The sequence below is a fragment of the Zalophus californianus genome, chromosome 9, assembly GCF_009762305.2.
Source record: "Zalophus californianus isolate mZalCal1 chromosome 9, mZalCal1.pri.v2, whole genome shotgun sequence".
Taxonomy (NCBI): Eukaryota; Metazoa; Chordata; class Mammalia; order Carnivora; family Otariidae; genus Zalophus; species Zalophus californianus.
This window is the reverse complement of record NC_045603.1, coordinates 19,746,397-19,765,070: the sequence shown is the minus strand read 5'-3', so window position 1 is coordinate 19,765,070 and position 18,674 is coordinate 19,746,397. Positions and strand designations below refer to the sequence as shown.

The window sequence follows — 18,674 nt, the reverse complement described above, 5'->3', positions numbered from 1 at the left end:
TGGGGAAAAGGGAAGTTGGTAGAATTAGATAAGCTCCCTATTTTAACAGGAGTTTCATGGCCTTGGTTACAGTATAATACTCGAAACCTAAATATGTAAGCTCCATATTTTACCCTTAGTTTCTTGAAGTTGTTTACAGCACAAGAATACAGATATTACCAAAATTTGGTGACTCTTCAGTCATTTCTGTATATGGATATAGATAAAAGAAAATACAAATAACTTATCTTACCCTAATAGAGACTTTAATATTATCATCACCTTAATACAAATCTCATAAAGCTTCATACAAAAATAATTTGGACTGTGTTCCAAAGGATGCATTCCAAAGAGATTTGCTGCTATGTTTCCAGTGATGTTGCTTAGAAAATTTGTTTTGATATATTCTTCCTTAGGGGTTAAGGAACAGAGTCAGGTTTGTTAAACATCAAAAAGAAGTGTCCAATTTCTGATCTCCAAGAGACAAAGCTACTGGTGGTCTAAGTTGGACATGAGAGACCTCAAAACTGAAGTCTACTGAACTGTGGGATTATTTTTGGCAAGTGATAATGGCAGTTTGTCCAACATAAGTAATGAAGAAGAGAGAAGGCAGCCATAAGTTTGATGTTCCAAAAAATCACGTCTGTATTTGCGTCACTGGAGAAAGTGTGTAAAGAAGCCACACTAATGAAATTATGATGGCAACACTAACAGTTACTACTAGTTTCTTGTATCACAAAAACTGAAGGATGCCACTATTTACACTTATTATGTTAATGAAAGACAAGCTACTGAATTCATTTATAAACCATGTTGAAGTTTTCCTAAAGTTTTAGATTAGAAGGGGAGGAAACCCTTACTCAATCTAATGGAGATAAATGACTTTTCTTTTTTAAAGTAACAAAAAATGCTCCTTAAACTTTAGTTTCTCCTCTCAGTTTATGAGCTTGAATCACAACAATTCAGTTATGAAAGATGCAAAATATTAACTTTTTTTCCCTACATAGGTCAACAATTAAAAAAAAAAGATCTGTTGAGTTGACAGGTGAATAGTACTTTTCTTACTTGCAGGGAGAGGGAATGAGTATGAGTTGAATAGATGCCATGGGTTGGAAAAAAGGCAACAAGTCCTCTAATCAGGTCGTTTACTTAAGTTTTAACTTAGTGAAATGGACTCAACCATTTCTTTGCTTTCTGATTTTCAACAGTGCTATCTTAAAAATATCTTTACTGCCTTTTATGAAATATATTAAGTAGAGTGCTAGAATTAGAATAAAATCTTCAGGTAAAATATTCTATATAATAGATACTAAATGTTTACAGAACAAATCCTACCACAAAAGCAAGCACATGCTCAACCATCTCCTGGAAGTTTTCTGTGAAGGGATACAAAATTAATTTAAATAAATCTCTCAATCACTGTAAAATGAATTTGGCTATCTAAAAAAAGGGAAGTTTTATTCCTAATGACTTGTATAGATTTAGAAAATGCTAGACTCTGATATTAACTCCAATACCGTTGCCACAAAGGGTCACTGATTTGAACCTAAATATGCGGGGAAAAAAAGAGGTTCACATATCTTGACTAGTGCTATATGGTTTATATGGAGCAAACAGTAAATTCTTCCTTTTTCAATGATTATCTCAAGAGATAAGTTTTACAGTGAGAACGTATTTCTCACTGAGTGCCTATGAGATACCTTTAAAGATGAAGGTGAAATCACTGTAAAATGGACAAAATGACACTGGTCATGACTAGGACCCTAGGAAACTGGTAAAGTACATTCATAAAAACAAATACATTAGCCAATACCCCATGTGTCTTTTAGCAATGGGAACTAAAGTTAACCTAAATGTCTACCAAGAAAAACTTTTAAAGAAATTATTTCAAAAGGTAAAGGATCTATTGTTATGAGTCAGTTCAAAATAGAGCCACATCAATTTCCCCATGTGATTGATTTTTCCCCTGGATATTCTTGTAACATGATAAATATTAGGTGTAAATCATGGTCCACTGAGTGTTTTCTTTGCATTTTGTAGCTACTCAAGTATTTGTTGATTTAAGAGTAATCTGGTGCTGTGGAAGACTCATTTTCTTCCCTTCATTATAATGTAAAAATAATATCTAAAATTTAAATACTTGCTTTGATAGGCTAATTAATCTGAGACTGCCATAATGAATACTTCAGCTAAATTATAGCTTTGCCATACCACATTTCATTCAAATGATATTTGTTCTTTGAAATATGTATTCACTAAAATTTCCTAAATTTAATTATGTTTCTACTTTCCAGGAATAAAACCTTAAAAAAATTCTATTACAAATTATTTTGGAATTCACTACCAAAATTAAAAGTGTAATAAGTTCAGATGGCCTCTGTTCAGTTTTTGAAAATGTATTACTATATGTACAAGGAGAATGTTTTCTCTTTTAATTCAAGGAGAATTAAAGAAATATCTTCAAAAAGGTAATAAAAGCTATAAGGAATAGAATTCTTAGTAATTAATTATAAAGATGATTCTACTGATTGAAATCACAAAAGTCACTTTTGAACTAATTTTCTAATAGTGGTAATGTGTTTGAACTGGTGGGTCATGAGTCTCATTCAATGCCCTTAGTGATCCATAGGTACCCATCGAAAGAGAGATGATCACAGTATTAGCCATTCCACGTGGCTACAGAACCACAATGAAGGGCCCTGAATCTGGTATCAGTGTGTCATCAGGACCTGATCTAACCAACTAACTGAATAAAAGTCATTTGTAAACTTGGGCTAGGAAAACAAGAAAAGTTGGGATGGTCTTATATTATGAAAAACTATGGTAAGATGTACTTACATCTGAAGATATTTTTCAAAAATTGCAGTATTAAGATGCAGTATCTTCAAGTAGAGAAATAATTTTCACTAATTTTTCTCAATAAAATTTAATATTTTGAAATCTACTTCCTTTTAAAACATACAGTTAACATACTAGCATTTTTTCTAAACTGTAAAACAATCCTTAGCAAAAAATTACCTTACAAATGAAATACTATGTCTTACATCTCTATGATTCATTTACGACAAATTATCTTCCACACCAGGACTGTCTACCCCATTATGAATGTTTATGCTCTCAGATCCTTGTCAAATATGGTGCTAAAATGTCTTCCTTAAGTTGATGGTCTCTAAAACCACTAAGACACTTCTCTGCCACCTGAGATGAGCCCACTTCCTTATTATAGCTCATTTGCTTCTCTGGTCTTTTACTTTTCCTCCCATTGGTAAACCCATAATCTTAGACAAATTTATAATTAAAGTGAGAATCACAATATTTCTGAAAAGAGTAAATCTGAGTAAATAACTACTTAATTTACATCACTATTATTTCCTCCTCGCAACTTTGGAAAACTTTTTTGTGAGGTCCCTTATTTCTGGCAGAGTGGTTAGTAGCAAAGAAGATAAAAGGGTGCTGAGAAATCAAAGTTGGGTAACTAAAACATTATAGTTGGATCAGAGTAAAAGAACTATACCACACAGCTCAGCAAGTATAAAAACTGTCATTGTTAGTATATATCTTCAAAAGCTTCCTTAAGAACCTTAACAGTGGGATGCCTGGGTGGCTCAGATGGTTAAGCGTCTGCCTCTGGCTCAGGTCATGATCCCAGGGTCCTGGGGTCAAGTCCCACATCGGGGTCCTTGCTCAGCGGGGAGCCTGCTTCTTCCTCTGCCCCCCCCAGTCCCCCCCCCGCTCGTGTGTGTGCATGCGCGCACTCTCTGACAAAGAAATAAATAAATAAAATCTTAAAAAAAAAAAGAACCTTAATAGTAGAGTACTGTTCTTTTTGTCACAACTTCTAAAGAGTTACAGAGTTGTTTAAATGAGTTGGAATGAAAAATATGAAGTCTAAAGTTAAAAATATTTTTCTGCTAAATGCCCCTGTCTTTGTTGGTTCCCATTTTATATATCATTTAAAGAAGATTCCTATGAAATTTAAAACTACCTTAAGCTTATCCTCCAAACGTTCCCTCCTCTGTGTTTGCTTAACTCCTTTTTCTTTCGTTTATGGGGAGAGGCATACAGAGGTATGGTATTACAGTGAATTTAAGGCAGATAAAGTAAATTTTATTGGTACTCCACAAAATAAATTGAAAAAGAATTAAATGTTTTGGCTTGAAAGGATTCTTCACATAGGCCATCCTATGTAAATTATTTTAGTTATGATACCAGTGACACCAAAATATGACATGGCAAATAAATTCCTAAAGAAATATATTCTTTTCTTTTTTTTAAAGGTTTTATTTATTTATTCGACAGAGAGAGTGAGAGAGTACAAGCAGGGGGAGCAGTAGAGGGAGAGGGAGAAGCAGGCTTCCCGCTGAGCAAGGAGCCTGACGCGGGGTTCGATCCCAGGATCCTGAGATCATGACCTGAGCGGAAGGCAGATGCTTAAAAATCTGAGCCACCCAGGGGCCCCAAAAATATATTCTTTTCATACATACTTTTATACCTAGGAAAAACTGATTTAACAAATTTAACATCCTAAATTTATTACCTTATCAATTATTTTTAAAAGATTATTTTGTATTCTCAATTATCTTATGTTCCATTTACTCCTCCTTTAAAATTTTTAATTTAATTTTTAATTATCTGATATATTATTAAGAAACAAAAAATTCAAGTCTACAGCAGGCAGATATCCTCCTATAACTCTAAGGGAGACAGACTTCTGTGTACACCAGCTTGTTGGTATGTGACTATTCTTTAAATATGATTGAGTATTCTAAATCCTCCCACAGTTCACAGTTCAAAATGTATTTTTCCAGAGACTATAAGTACCATAAATAGAAACAGTTATGGTTAAACAACAAGTTTCTGGAAACAAACTATCCAAATCAACACCTTCTTAGCAAATGATTACCACAAAAGAAGACTAGACTCTGGACTCTGGGAAACAAACAGGGTTACAGAAGGGGTGTGTAGGGGAATGGAGTAACCAGGGGATGGGTATTAAGGAGGGCATGTGTGAGAATGAGCACTGGGCATTATATGCAACTAATGAATCGTTGAACACTACAACAAAAACTTATGATGTACTATATGCTAACTGAACATAATAGAAAAATAAATTAATTAAATAAAATAAAATAAAAAAGAAAACTACAATGAAAAATATGTAGTATCAGCAGTAAAATATTCTAAGCTATATATTTATGCCAAAGTGGCATTAGCAAAGAATATATGGGGAATAGATAAGGTAAGTGCACAGATTATTACCAAATGGATATTGGCAACCATCTAACTTAGTAGTACCTGCCCACTACATGTTTTTCCTTCAGTATTTCTAAGGAAAACGAGAAATCAGGAAAACAAATGTATCAGGGAAAGCAAGAAATTTAAAACCTGAACTTAGCAATATTATTGTTTACTGTTCTCTAACATATATAAGAAAAGTAAAACAGCAAAGAATAAACAAGAGGGCAAATACATCATTTAAATTAATACTTCTCAACATTAAATGTGTACACAGTATGGCTGGCTCTGAGCTCCCCAACTTTCCAGGCAACTTGGGGAGTGTTCAAAAGCAGCCAAAATATTGAAAAATCCTAAGTGATTTTGAAATCACTGAAAAAAATTGGGTATTTTAATGAAAATCTATAATCTTGTTGGGAAAGTGAGTGAAACACTTTCCAGTAAAACTGGCATGATAATTCTTCACACATAGTTTCCTTAGAGGCTAAGTTCACTGACTTTAGCAGAGAATAAGTTATTTTTTTTCCTTGGGCCAAAAATACAACAGAGTTACCTATTTCTAGGTTTTCCAGATACTCAGGCTATGGAAAAGCACAGGCAACACCTCAAGGGCTCCCAACTGGTGTCTAATTTTATCACAGTTTTCTGCCTTGGGGGAAATCTCTACCCAATCTTTTTTGCATCTGATATAAAAATGAATGTAGAGGAAGGAGGATAACTGTTGTCTCTTGAGTTCCATTTACCTCAATTCAAAATTACTATTCTGCTAAGCTTTACTTTTTTCTTTTAGTTGTAGTGAAATGGACATGGCTGACTATTTAGTTGATGGGAAAGATAGAATATTTTCCCTTTCCAATTGGCAAAGTTGGCTAAATTGTGCAATTAATTAAACTGTTCACTTGTATCTTTTCTTTATCCATCTTTATCCACATTCACATGTGTAGGAAATTGATCATTATAGATACAGCTTTTATCTTCAGTGCACAGTGTGATGCTAAAACACCACAGAAAGTTGTCCATGGCACTCCAACCATTATGTACTCAAAAAATACTGACCTTGATACTGAGCAGTAAACTTTAGATATTACAAAGGAAACTAACCACATGTTAATATTATAATACTTAGAGTCAAAAAACAATGAAAAAAGAAATATATAGTTGTTAAACTAAATCTGTACCAGTGTTTTCCACAACTCCAACTACATATGAACCAGCAGCTCCTCCTTTTGACTACACTATTGATCAGTGATGAGGAACCTACCGTGGAACTCTCTAGACATAGGAAGTCACACTGGGGTCATATACCAAACAAGGTTTTAAAGCCTTTAACTACTCTTACAAAAACTATACCTTATCTAAAGAGTACTCTACTTGTACTTGATTTTTCCCAGGTCTAAGGTGCATAACTTCGTGATGAACAACTTTAATAATCAGTTGGAGATTCTTCATCCTTAGGTAATGGAAGTCACATTTCCCCAAGCCAACATCCACTGCTGGCAACAGATGCATCAGAACCACCAAAACCAAGGAAATTATTCAATTCACGTTTTAAGCCAGCCAAAGAAAATAGAGCTTTAAAAAAGTCCAAGTGTCCGAAGAGACTGTTTTGGCAAATATGGTTTCAAAAAATACAAGTCATTAGCTTAATGTGGAAGTCGGACTTTCCCAATGCACAATTTATTACTGGCTAAGGATTCACCAAGCTCTGCCAGTAAAAAGGGGAGAACTGTTGGAAAAATGATCTGTGTACACAATTCCAGTTAAGTTATAAAAGCAATATGTAATTTAGTAAAAGCTTGTGCTGCACTATTATGACAACAAACATTAAATCAGAATTATCTGCCACATTTGGAACACAACATTATTACTCGCTGAAAAATCCTGTGTAAAACTTGCTTAAAAAGGAAAAAGAAATCAGAAAGTGCCAGCAGGTGTTCCAGGAATGTTCATTAATAATGAGATCCAAATTTGGGGATCAATTCATAGATCTAAAACCTAGAGGGAACTTCAGATCTCATTTTATGTATGAGGGAACTGAAGCCTTGAGAGGTGACATGATGACCATGGTCACACAGGACTGTATAACAAGGCTAAGAAACTATACTATGTTGCATCCCAGAAGTAGAATAAAGATCTAGGTGTACTCCTAGGCATTCAAATTGTGTCACAGAGAAACAACTATTTTTTGGAAATGTAATCATTCTTATATCTCCCAGAGGGTAGAAATGTAGGAGTGACAGAAAAAGGTAATGGAGACCAAAAAGCAAGGTACTGTTTATTTCTCTGTGAACTGGTACTTGTGACACTTGAAAGATTCTGTTGGCTTCTGTTCAAAGAAGTTTATAATAATTAAGCAGTTTTAATTGCCTAGTTTTTTTTAATTTTTAAAATTTTATTTAAATTTTGTTAGTTAACATACAGTACAATATTGGTTTCTGGAGTAGAATTCAGTGATTCATCACTTTCGTACAACACCCAGTACTCATCACAACCAGTGCCTTCCTTAATACCCATCACCCATTTAGCCCATCCCCCACCCACCTCCCTCTACCAACCCTAAGTTTCTTCTCTATTAAGAGTCACTTATGGCTTGTTTCCCTCTCTCCTCTTTCTCATTTTCCTCCTCCCATATGCTCATCTGTTTTCTTTCTTAAATTCCACATATGAGTGAGATCATATGGTATTTGTCTTTCCCTGACTGACTTATTTCACTTGGCATAATATATTCTAGCTCCATCCATGTCATTACAAATGAATTGCCTAGTTTCTAAAACAGATTTGCAGGTATGTGGCAAGTGAAGCAGGGCAAATAAATACCAAAGCAGTACATTCCAGGAGATAGCTAGGACTCAGGAAGAGGAAGTTTGCATGGCAGCTTAGAAAGAAAGCCAAAGGAAAAAAAAAAAAAAAGACTAGTTCATCCTGATATGTAGGAAGCCTGAAAATTTTAAAAAAATCTGTAGGGGCACCTGGGTGGCTCAGTCGGTCAAGTGTCTGACTTCACTCAAGTCCTGATCTCATGGTCCTGGAATCCAGCCCCATGCTGAGCCCTTTGTAGGGCTCTCTGCTCATGGGGAGTCTGCTTCTCCCTCTCCCTCTCCCTTGCCCTCTCCCTCTGTGCGCTCTCTTGCTCTCGCTCTCTCTCAAATAAACAAATAAAATCTTAAAAAAAATCTGTATTTGTAATTTGTAGGACTTTTAAAGTCTTTCTATCTGAAGTGAGTGATCGCTACATGGATAGTCAGCAAATTCAAGCTTTTATACTAGTGAAGAAGCTTAAAGGGTTTGAGAAATACTTGTCTACTCCCTGTCTTAGAGAGAATGAAATGGTTCTAGACAATAATTCAGGAAGGAAGCAAGAGAACAGATTACAAGAGGGTTGAGGGCCTAGTAAGTATTAAGACACTGAGTGGAAGACTACTATACCTTGGAAAAGATAAGAAACAACATAAGTGGAATTACAGGTATAAGACTGCTTATGGAGCAGCAACTCATATTTTTAAGTGACAAAAATATAAAGGCAATTAAAAATAAAAGAAATCCTATTATTGTCCTTAAGAGGTGAGAGAACTTATGGCATTGTTAATTTCCTTTTGAGGTATAGAAATGGTTATTTGGGGGATTTTAGGAGATTTTTATACTGTTGGTATAGAGTGATTTTTTCAGAAAGAGGTATTTTTGAGACCATCCTACCTTTTCTTTTGTCAATACAAATAATTCCCTACATTCCAGGTTGTAGGCTTCTAAAATTCAGCTTTTATAAGATGTAGCAATGTGTACAATGGATGACAAGCTACTCAAGATCATATTAATAGCCAAAGTACAACTCATTTGATGGATTATGCAGATATTGGTCTTTCTCTACATTAGTAACTAAAACCCATTTTTTTTAGGGGGGAAGGGTAGTAGGAGAGGGAGAGAGAGTCTTAAGCAGGCTCCACGCCAAGTGAGGAGCCCGACGTGGGGCTTGATCTCACAGTCCTGAGATAACCTGAGCCAAAATCAAGAGTTGGATGCTTAACCAACTGAGCCACCCAGGCACCCCAAAACTAAATTTTTAGTAGTGGACAAACAAGAGAAACCCTAGTCATCCTCTGAGGTTGAGAAAAATTGGTCATTTTAATAAAAATCTACAATTATGTTGGGAAAGTGAAACTTTCCAATATAGATAAGGCAATTTCTAATGAAGCTACCCTCTCAAATTAGCTGGGGTTAGGCTCCTTCATATAGTACGTGGTCAAATTCAATTTTCTTTCTATCTAATCCCTCTGAATCCTGTTTGTTCTCAGTCACACTCAAGGAACTAAACCACCTCAGCAGAATGAACAACTGATTAGAAGACTAAACAGAAAATAGGAAGGCAATTTACTCTCCTGCAGTATAGAGATACAAAACTATCTAGATTCTTCCCACATCATTGACAGAATGTGAATGAATCAATGATACAGATTATAATGGGCCTCGAACAACTCTTTTTACTGTGAGGCCTTTTCTAAAGCAAGGTGGTATTATCATCTGTTCTTCCAGTTAAAGTCATAGTTTTGTAAAGATATGGACATAAGAAACACAACTATGCAGATGCTGCCGAAGAACCATGTTAGGTAATGACTTATGACACTAAAATGATTATACTCCTGGAAAACTGTTAAGTAGTTCAGAAGAACCAAAAGATTATGTTTAACAAGACCCACATAGGTATGATCAAGGGGCTTTAAACTGAAATCAAAGAATAAAAATAATCTTCAGTTAAAATTGCAAGACTATGAGTAATAATAATATGATAGGAGAAAAAACAGAGTGGAAGAACTAGCAGGTAATTATTAAGAGGAGAAATATGAACAAATAAAAAACAAATCCAATAGCTTAAAAAAATGTGTTTATAGAGAGCAAAACTGCATGCAATATCAAAATAAGTAAATCTCAGGGACTGTTAACACTTAGTGGAAAGGAATTCATGAATGGGAGCTGGCATTTGAAAGGAATGTCTTACAATGTTTTACAATGGAAGGTGGAAGATACCTATAAATCAATATACATATATATACACATATGGAGATTCTTGAACATGAGATAAAGGAACCCCCCCAATTCCCTGGCCAAGTGAGGCTAAAAGAAGGCAAAAGTTGTATTATTAAATGGATTTTGGTCATCTGACCAGATGGAGGTCAGGCTTTCATAAAACATGTTGCAAACAAGTACAAGGATAAGATACAGCCATGATGGGGACATCAGCTATTCACATGTACTGACAGCTTAATTTTGCTCAAATTAGAGCATCTGATAAATTCTTGTCATGTGGCTAAAAATTTCATCCTCCAACAGATACAGGATGTAATGAAGGGAATTGATTTAACTATTTCATACATAAATTTAAACAAAAGCCAAAATTGAATGATGATGCAGAAGTGACAGGAACTCTGGTAGTGACCATGCCAAGGAAAGACAATCCTGGACATTGTCAAACATGCAACTACATTTGTGGTTGGATATTTTGACAGTCACTCATGATATTCTTAGGAAACAGGAAAAATAGTGGACTTATATATGACTTAATAACCATAATCCAAAGAACAATGACTGGCAGATTCATATCAACCTTGAGGGAGACCTTTAGTTGGTCTCTTCTTGATCCGGTCCCACAAAACATTTAAAATCAGTGACTTGAATAAAGGGTAATATATCTAAATATTTCCAGGTGACACAAAGCTGGGAAGGAGAGTTAATATGCAGGATAAAATAGTACATACAACACGTATTGATTAACCACCTTTTATGGGTAAGATGTCAAAGAGAATGCAACGATGAGTCAAGATACAATACTTCCTCTCATGGTTCCTTTTCAACAGGGGCAATAAAAATATAAATGATCAAAGAACAAGATATGATGTGGTAAGTTCCATAAAAAAAACTTAAGCGATTGGACAGATAGATCACTGAAGGGAGATATTACTTCTAGCTTTAAGTGTTGGTGGGTTCAGAAGGAAGTATTCATAGGAACATGTCAGATGAGTGGAATTTGGACATGTAGTAATCAAGAGAAGGGGAATCTAGATTCAGAGGTGGAAAAGTATGGAACTAATATTGAGAAGGGTTTGTGGTTTTGTGTGAAGAATGAAATGCAGGATAGGGAGCAGAAGGAAACAAAAGTTGGGTCAGAAGATTCTGGGATTCAGGTTGGCACAATAAACTGAAAACAATAAAATTAAATGAAACTTGAACTTTTAGGATGGCAGTGTAAAGATGTTGCTCCCCTTTTTCTTCTTAAAAATTACCCCCAAACAAGTAGGCAAAAAGAAATAAAACACCAACACTAATTTTAATGACTAAGAAGCATGTATGAACCATAACACATGGAAATTAAAAGCAGATAAAAGAGTGATTGAGGACTTAGCATAGCAAAGGAAGGCCAAGTCCATGTGCCAGAAGAGGGGATACCACAAAGAAGTAGCACTTCCAGAACCTTGTAAATGTTTAGGAATTAGAAACACACGTACCAAGGGCAAAAGAGAAGCAAAGGACTGAAATAATGAAAATTGGGCTAAAAGCAGGAAAGGTCTAAAGCAGAAGAAATTGAGCCCCTACTCATACTCAGTAACACCAAGCAAAAGGATAGACTGAAGCTAAGTGCCAAGTAATGCCATAGAATTAGAGAGTTAAAAACAAAAACAAGAGCTATTATTTCTTAAATGTTTTAAAATAAAAAGTATTTTAATGTTATATAGAGTGTAAAATATTTTTAAATAGCTCTTAATCAAAAGAGCTATTTTTCAAAATACATATGCTCTAGCTCCAAGTCCCAACTTTAGAGATTCTTATTTAGTATGGTAGGAATCAGTAACATGTTTTGATAAAGTTTCTTAGTCTGAAAACCACTGAGCTGGTGTAAAAAATAAATCTATTACCAAAACCTATCAAAAGGTAAAATGGCATAGAGGAAAATGTAGGCATTTTCATTTAGAGGTAAGTACTATTTGCCAGTTATTGTTCTAGGAATTGTACAGTACACAAAAAATTCCCTACCCTAGTAGAGTTTGTATTTTAGTGATAGAAAATACACAAAGTATGTAAAATAGGTAGTATTTTATACCTTATTGGCCAGTTATATGAAGAAAAAAACAGCAGGGAAGGGGTAAAAGGAATGGGGTCAGAGAGAAGGTAATATTTGAGTAAAAATATGAAAAAAAGTAGGGGAGCAAACCATTAAGATACCTGGGAAAAAGTGTTTCAGGTAGAATAGCTGAGGTAAAGGGCCGAGACAGGAGATTGTCTATACATTTATTCAAGGAACATCAACTCAGCTAGGAGAGCTGGAGCAGAGTAAATGAAGATATGAGATCAAAAGGGTAATAGGGGAGCTAAATTGTATAGGATCTCATAGGCTTGTGAAGGACTTTGGCTTCTATTCCTTGTGAAATGGTAAATCATAGGATTAGAAAAATGAATATTTAAAGAGTCATTTACACACACACACACGATATATTTATGATTCTGAAAAACAATGGAATTTGTCTAAGTAATTAATAACAAAAATAAAAATGTCAAGGATGTCTGGGAACCTTAGCTGGCTAAATAAATCTAGACATTTCCTAATATAGTACCTTAAAGTGAGTGTATAATAAATATTTGTCAAATAAATGGACAGTAAATTTATACTGAAAAGGAAAATAAGAGTTTTTAAACTTCTTAGAAAGTCAGAAGCACTGTATTAAGAATATAACAATTATCCTAAGATGTAGTCTTTTATCAAAGATTTCAAGGCATATTTGTAGATATCATCAAGTAGATGTTCCTTTTTCCTATTTTATATATGTTAGCAAGAGAAGACTAAATAAAGTCTTCCAGAGTCATTCTGAAACTTTTCCTCTTCTGTTTGAAAGAGTAAGACAGTTTTTTTAACAGTTCACATTTTAAGCTTAGTAGAGCTTTACTGGGTTCTAGCTTTAAAAATTTATTTATCATAATTCATACTCAAACTAACCCTACTTTATTCTTATAAACGAACATTATATATTTTCATCTCAAAGTCTGGTTTATTTTTTTCTAAAGCTTAGAATCCAGGGTTTTGGCCGTCAATAAAGAATTTTGAAAGTGACAAATTCATTTCTTCTGACAGCCAGGAAAAGTGAATGTATTTTCCTCTCCCCAATGTCACTTCTGTTGCTTCTAAATGAACTAATCTACTCTTTCTGTCAGATAGTATTTGTTCTTAAATTACTGTGATAAATAATGTCATGGAGAGCAAAACAAAACTGTTCTTCTTTAATATTAGTACTTCTTTTGCTTGACAGAATTTTAGAAATACATTATTTTTTTTAATTAGCCAAAAAATGATTAAGAGCTAGGTCCTTCAACCACTGCAATAGGACTTTCTATCAAAATGAAAAGAAATTAACTTCTGGTATCAGACCATCATGTAATGATTTCTCAGAAAAAAAAATTAATTCTGAAGTCATATAATATTAAAAGCTCTACCTAAATGGCCAAGAGACTTAAGCTCTTTTCTATAACCAAACCATTGAGGGATGAAATTCAGAATAAATATACACAAAACCCATTATTTGTACTAGCATACAGGAATTAAGCTAAAGCCGTATGATTTAAGAAATAGTCCACTTTCATTCCTCTGATACATCCAAGATTTGCTGATAACTTTATGTAAAGCAAAAAAATTTACATAAATTTATATTAAACTATGTTAATTTGAAGTATGAGATCAATTTTAACTAGAAAGATTTGACCTCTGTTTATTTTTTATCAGGGCATTAATTAAACATAAGAAAGAAGTGAGAGAGTAGAAAACTTGGTCACTCGGTTTAGCAGTTTTCTCAGATGGAAAAAATAACAATGAAACCTCTAGGGTTAAGAATTTCAAATGAGGCTGCTAGACAGAGAAGACAGACCAAATCAGCTTACCACTTGAACCATTTTGAGATATCTGGCATATCTTGGATCCTTGGCTACAGTTAAGATATTTTCTGGTGTTACTTCACTTTCCTGTGGTCCAGAGTCTTGTAAACTGTTCTGCTGTAGAGAGTATTGCGTGTAAATCTTTAGACAATTCATAGAAGGGGTCCATTATGTTACTTAAAAATGGATGTATCTTTTTTATAATTCTAAAGCAATCAATGTCAGAAAAAAATCATATTTCTAAATTTAAAAACCAATAATTTAATTATGGGATATATGTTTCCAAATATTTACAAATACTTAAATATGATTTCAGAGGAAGTTCCACTTAGTATCAACCTATATTGTTCCTTTAAAAATGCAAATATATTCATGGCAATAAAAAACAGAATTCTGCTTTAGTTGTCCCCAGAGTGCCAATATAACACATGAATTATAGATGGACATATTAATAAAAATTTTAATAAAGTTAATAAAACTATTTCATTTGCCAATTGTTAACTCTAGCAGATAGTAAACTGATTTTCTAGGTATCTACCATCTATACAACTGAATTTCTCATTTATTAAATAATTTTACTCTAAGTGTATATGGCTATTCTATCATCTTAGAAAGCACTACATGGAGAATCTGTGGAAGAGAAGCCCATTTTTAGGACAAAATTATCTAGTTTTGTATATTTCAGCTACTGATGGAACTATTAATGTTAATCTACTTACAATAAAGAATACTGGGGAATGGTCTTTTTAGATAAAAATGCTTTTATCATATAGGCAGTTCTCACTTTGCGTGGTACTGTGTTAAATGAAAATTGTCCATATTGGAATCCTCTTCTCACTAAAATGCAATGTTAGAACTGTCTGTATACAGTTCTTGCTTTTTCTATCAAACTGAACATTTAGAGTAAGTTTACTTTTGTGAATTCTCACTCCTTATCTATAAATTAGCATTACAAGGAAGTGACTTAACAGAATGAAATCAATTGTATGTCTACATGTCTATGCTGAAATGTAGATAAATCAAGAAATACCTTTAAATATTCATAGGTTTTAGAATATGAATTATATATTAAGGTTTTTCCTCAGATAATCCAAATATAAATTAACCTGTTGAAAACTCTGAACCAAATAAAACATCCAAAATCCCTTAGGTTTCTCCTGTTATATAACACTAAGTATACAAAAGTGAGTAGACATATTTTATATATATATATATTATTCATCTTTAAAATATATAAATACAAAAAGTCCAAAACATTTAATTATGTAAAAAAATTCAAACAAGACCCAAGTATGTTTTAAAAAAAAATTATGGACAATAAACTCATACAATAGCACAATGGAGCAAATGAGAATTAATTACACATAGGACTAACGAATTTCAAAACTCAGCCTTAACTTTGCCTAATGACCATGATCTCAGCAAGGTTTAATTATGTCAGCTGTTACACCTTTGCTATTTGAATGACCCGTTAAATCCTCTATCATATCTCTCAACTGTCCTTCATTTTATTCCCAATCTCCACAACTGGATGTTCTATTGTGAGTAATGATAAGATCTGAACCATGAAATTAAAGTTGCAGAAAAATCAGTACGCAAACCTTGAGTCTTTGACTCATATAGATTAGAGATTGAAATGAATGAGTGATTAAAAAAGTACATGATTATCTTTTATCAAATAAGTGAGTTGACTGTAATGCTGGTGGAAATTCTGTGTTAAGCAGTACTTAAGTCCATTTCAAAATATTTTACATAAAAAATAACAATAACAATGGAGAAGAAATAAGAAGTTGATTTGGATATTAAGAACATGCTGAACAGGTATCTTATTAAGCTACTCAACATGTAACTTGACCACAATTTTTTAAACCCAGGAAGCCAACAGATCTTCATAAATTCTCCAAGTGAATTAATACATAGTTCTTAAATAAAGTTGCCAAAATATACCAGATTATACTGAATTTTAGAAAACTTAGCTGTGATTACTTGTAATCAATTTTTTGAGACCTTAAATAGGTAGGACCAACACAACTGCATAAGTTTTAAGATACATATTATAAATGGCATTCATAACACCTGAAAAAATTAATATTCAAAATTAGACAGATACCACTTAAACATATGATGGTTAATATCCACCAAAGAATAACTACTAGGTAGAGTGAAAACATTTTCTTAGTATTTTTTATATATACCTTATTTTAGAAAAAGTATGGTCCATATTTAATTGAGAGGACCTTATGAAGTTAAACTCCTCTAAAACATCTGATTTTTTCTTGTATATTATATATATATATCCCAATGGCCATTATAATGCAATTTGGTAATTAAATGGATGTTGAATTTTCTAATATCTAATTGTTAAGTAAATGGTCATCTATTTCATTCCCCCAAAACATATTATACCTAAATTTATGGCTCCTCCCATGGCCTCGTACCATGTGTGTTCAATATATTTAATGAATTCAACACAGGTGCTGGAGACAGTGTAGTATAGCAGGTAAGAGCTAGGACTCGTGGCACTGGATTGCCTGGGTTAAAATTCCAGCGCTTACACTTGTTCTTTTGACCTTGGGCAAGTAACTTAACCTTTGTGTGTATCATTTCACACATCTGTGAAGTAGCAGTGATAATACAGTATTTACTTCATAGGGCTGTTGTGATAATTAAATGAGTTAATTTCTGAAAAGCACTTAGAAGCATGCCTCGGAGGTACACTGTAAGTGCCCTCTGCATGTTTGTCATTATCGTCACAGCCAGCATAATCATAACCTAAAAAATATCCTGTGAAAAGTATTTCCGGGTACAAATGCAGAATCTCATATAGCTAAGAAGTCAATTTGTTCAGTATTACTAGACAGACCCACTATTTTAGTGATTATTTTATTTTGAATTTTAATGCCTCACTGAGATACACTAGAGATGGTCTATTCTGCAACGAGAATTTTTATTTCTTGACATAAAATGTATCAAATTTAAATGTATATAGGGCATAAATGAACAGTAAGACATGAGAACCAAATGTAAATTGTGGCCCTTATTAGGATGCTGATTTGAACAAATCAACTCCAAAACCATACTTTTTAGATACTTGATATTTCTAGATCAGTATCTCTCAAATTTTAAGAGCCTACAAGTCACCTAGGGATCTTGTTATAATATAGATTTGATTCAGTAGGTGTGGGATGGAGCCTGAGGTTCTGTGTTTCTGACAAGGCCTCCCAGGTGATGCCCATGTTGCTGGTGCCTGGGGCAATCTTTGAGTAACAAGGGGTTAGATGATATTTGGGAATTACTGTTAATTATATTGTGTATGATAAAGGCATTGCGGTTATACAAGAAAATGCCAGAACTTTTTAGAAATGCTCAAGGAATTACACAGCGGTGAAATGATATGATGCCTGGGATTCACTTTAGCAAGTGATAAAATAGAAAGATGAAGCAAATGTAACAAAATCTTTACTGGAGAATCTGGGTAATGGGCATTTAGTTCCTCATTGTACTATTCTATTTTTGTGTGTGTTTGAAGGTTTTTATAATAAAACATTTTAAAAGTATCCTTCTTATAATAATGTAGGAAAAATGTCCATAGCGAACTTGAAGAACATTATTATGTTCAAGATTTCTCTTAGTCCTGTGTATAGTTTCTCTTTTACAGGCAAAGAAAATATTAACGTCAGGGAGTTCTTCAAAATAACCATAAAACAGTTAACTTTTTCAAGCTTCCTTTTCTATCTCAAGGTTTTAAAATGTTACTATTCAAAGTTTTACATCCTTATTTAACTTCTTTCAAACCTGCTGCTAGGTTTGTCTGGTTTAACCAAGAAGATGTGCTTATGCTTCCTGGAATTTAAATACTTACCTGTGATTTCTCTGAAGTGGTTTCAGAATGTGATTCTTTTGTGATGCCAGTGACACTTACAGGAGATACTTCAAATGTGACATCATCTAGGCCTGGGATAGATGACAACTGAGAAAAGAAAATTAATGTTGGCATATGAAGATAATATTAGCTGCTTAACTGCTGTAAGTTTCTAAGTGTAAGTTTTAGATAGCTATCTTACGTTTTTAAGCCTACAGGAATAGGGTTTATAAAATCTCATCTTAGGTGTCTGAAATTTTCCATGCCATAAACTATTTAACAGTGAAAGGCATTCACAGATAAAATATTTTTGAATAATTTCTCATAAATCTAACATCACTCATAACCATTCTTTTCCCATGAATTTTTTTTTAATTTAATTTTATTATATTATGTTAATCACCATACATTACATCATTAGTTTTTGATGTAGTGTTCCATGATTCATTGTTTGCATATAACACCCAGTGCTCCATTCAATACGTGCCGTGCCCCCTTTAATACCTATCACCAGGCTAACCCATTTCCCTCCTGCCCCCAGAACCCTATTTGTTTCTCAGTCCATAGTCTCTCATGGTTCGCCTCCCCCTCCGATTTCCCCCCCTTCATTTTTCCCTTTCTACTGTCTTCTTCTTCTTCTTCTTCTTCTTTTTTTTTAAACATATAATGTATTATTTGTTTCAGAGGTACA

At 33.6% G+C, this 18,674-nt stretch overlaps 1 protein-coding gene across 4 annotated transcripts in view; it reads right to left on the bottom strand.

Annotated features, from left to right (window-relative positions):
• WASHC3 (WASH complex subunit 3) overlaps positions 1-18,674 on the bottom strand; it is a 51,043-nt gene that overhangs the window by 20,515 nt on the left and 11,854 nt on the right. For 2 of the 4 annotated variants that reach the window (XR_003520082.1, XM_027595153.1), the window contains exons 4-5: positions 17,984-18,091; positions 14,128-14,238 (exon numbers count right to left, since the gene is read on the bottom strand). Coding sequence is in view for 3 of the 4 variants with exons in the window: in XM_027595153.1 (XP_027450954.1) it covers positions 14,128-14,238; positions 17,984-18,091 (219 nt within the window). In the remaining variant the exon portion in view is untranslated. The remainder of the gene's footprint in view (positions 1-14,127; positions 14,239-17,983; positions 18,092-18,674) is intronic. The other 2 variants (XM_027595154.1, XM_027595155.1) reach the window with 2 other exon arrangements.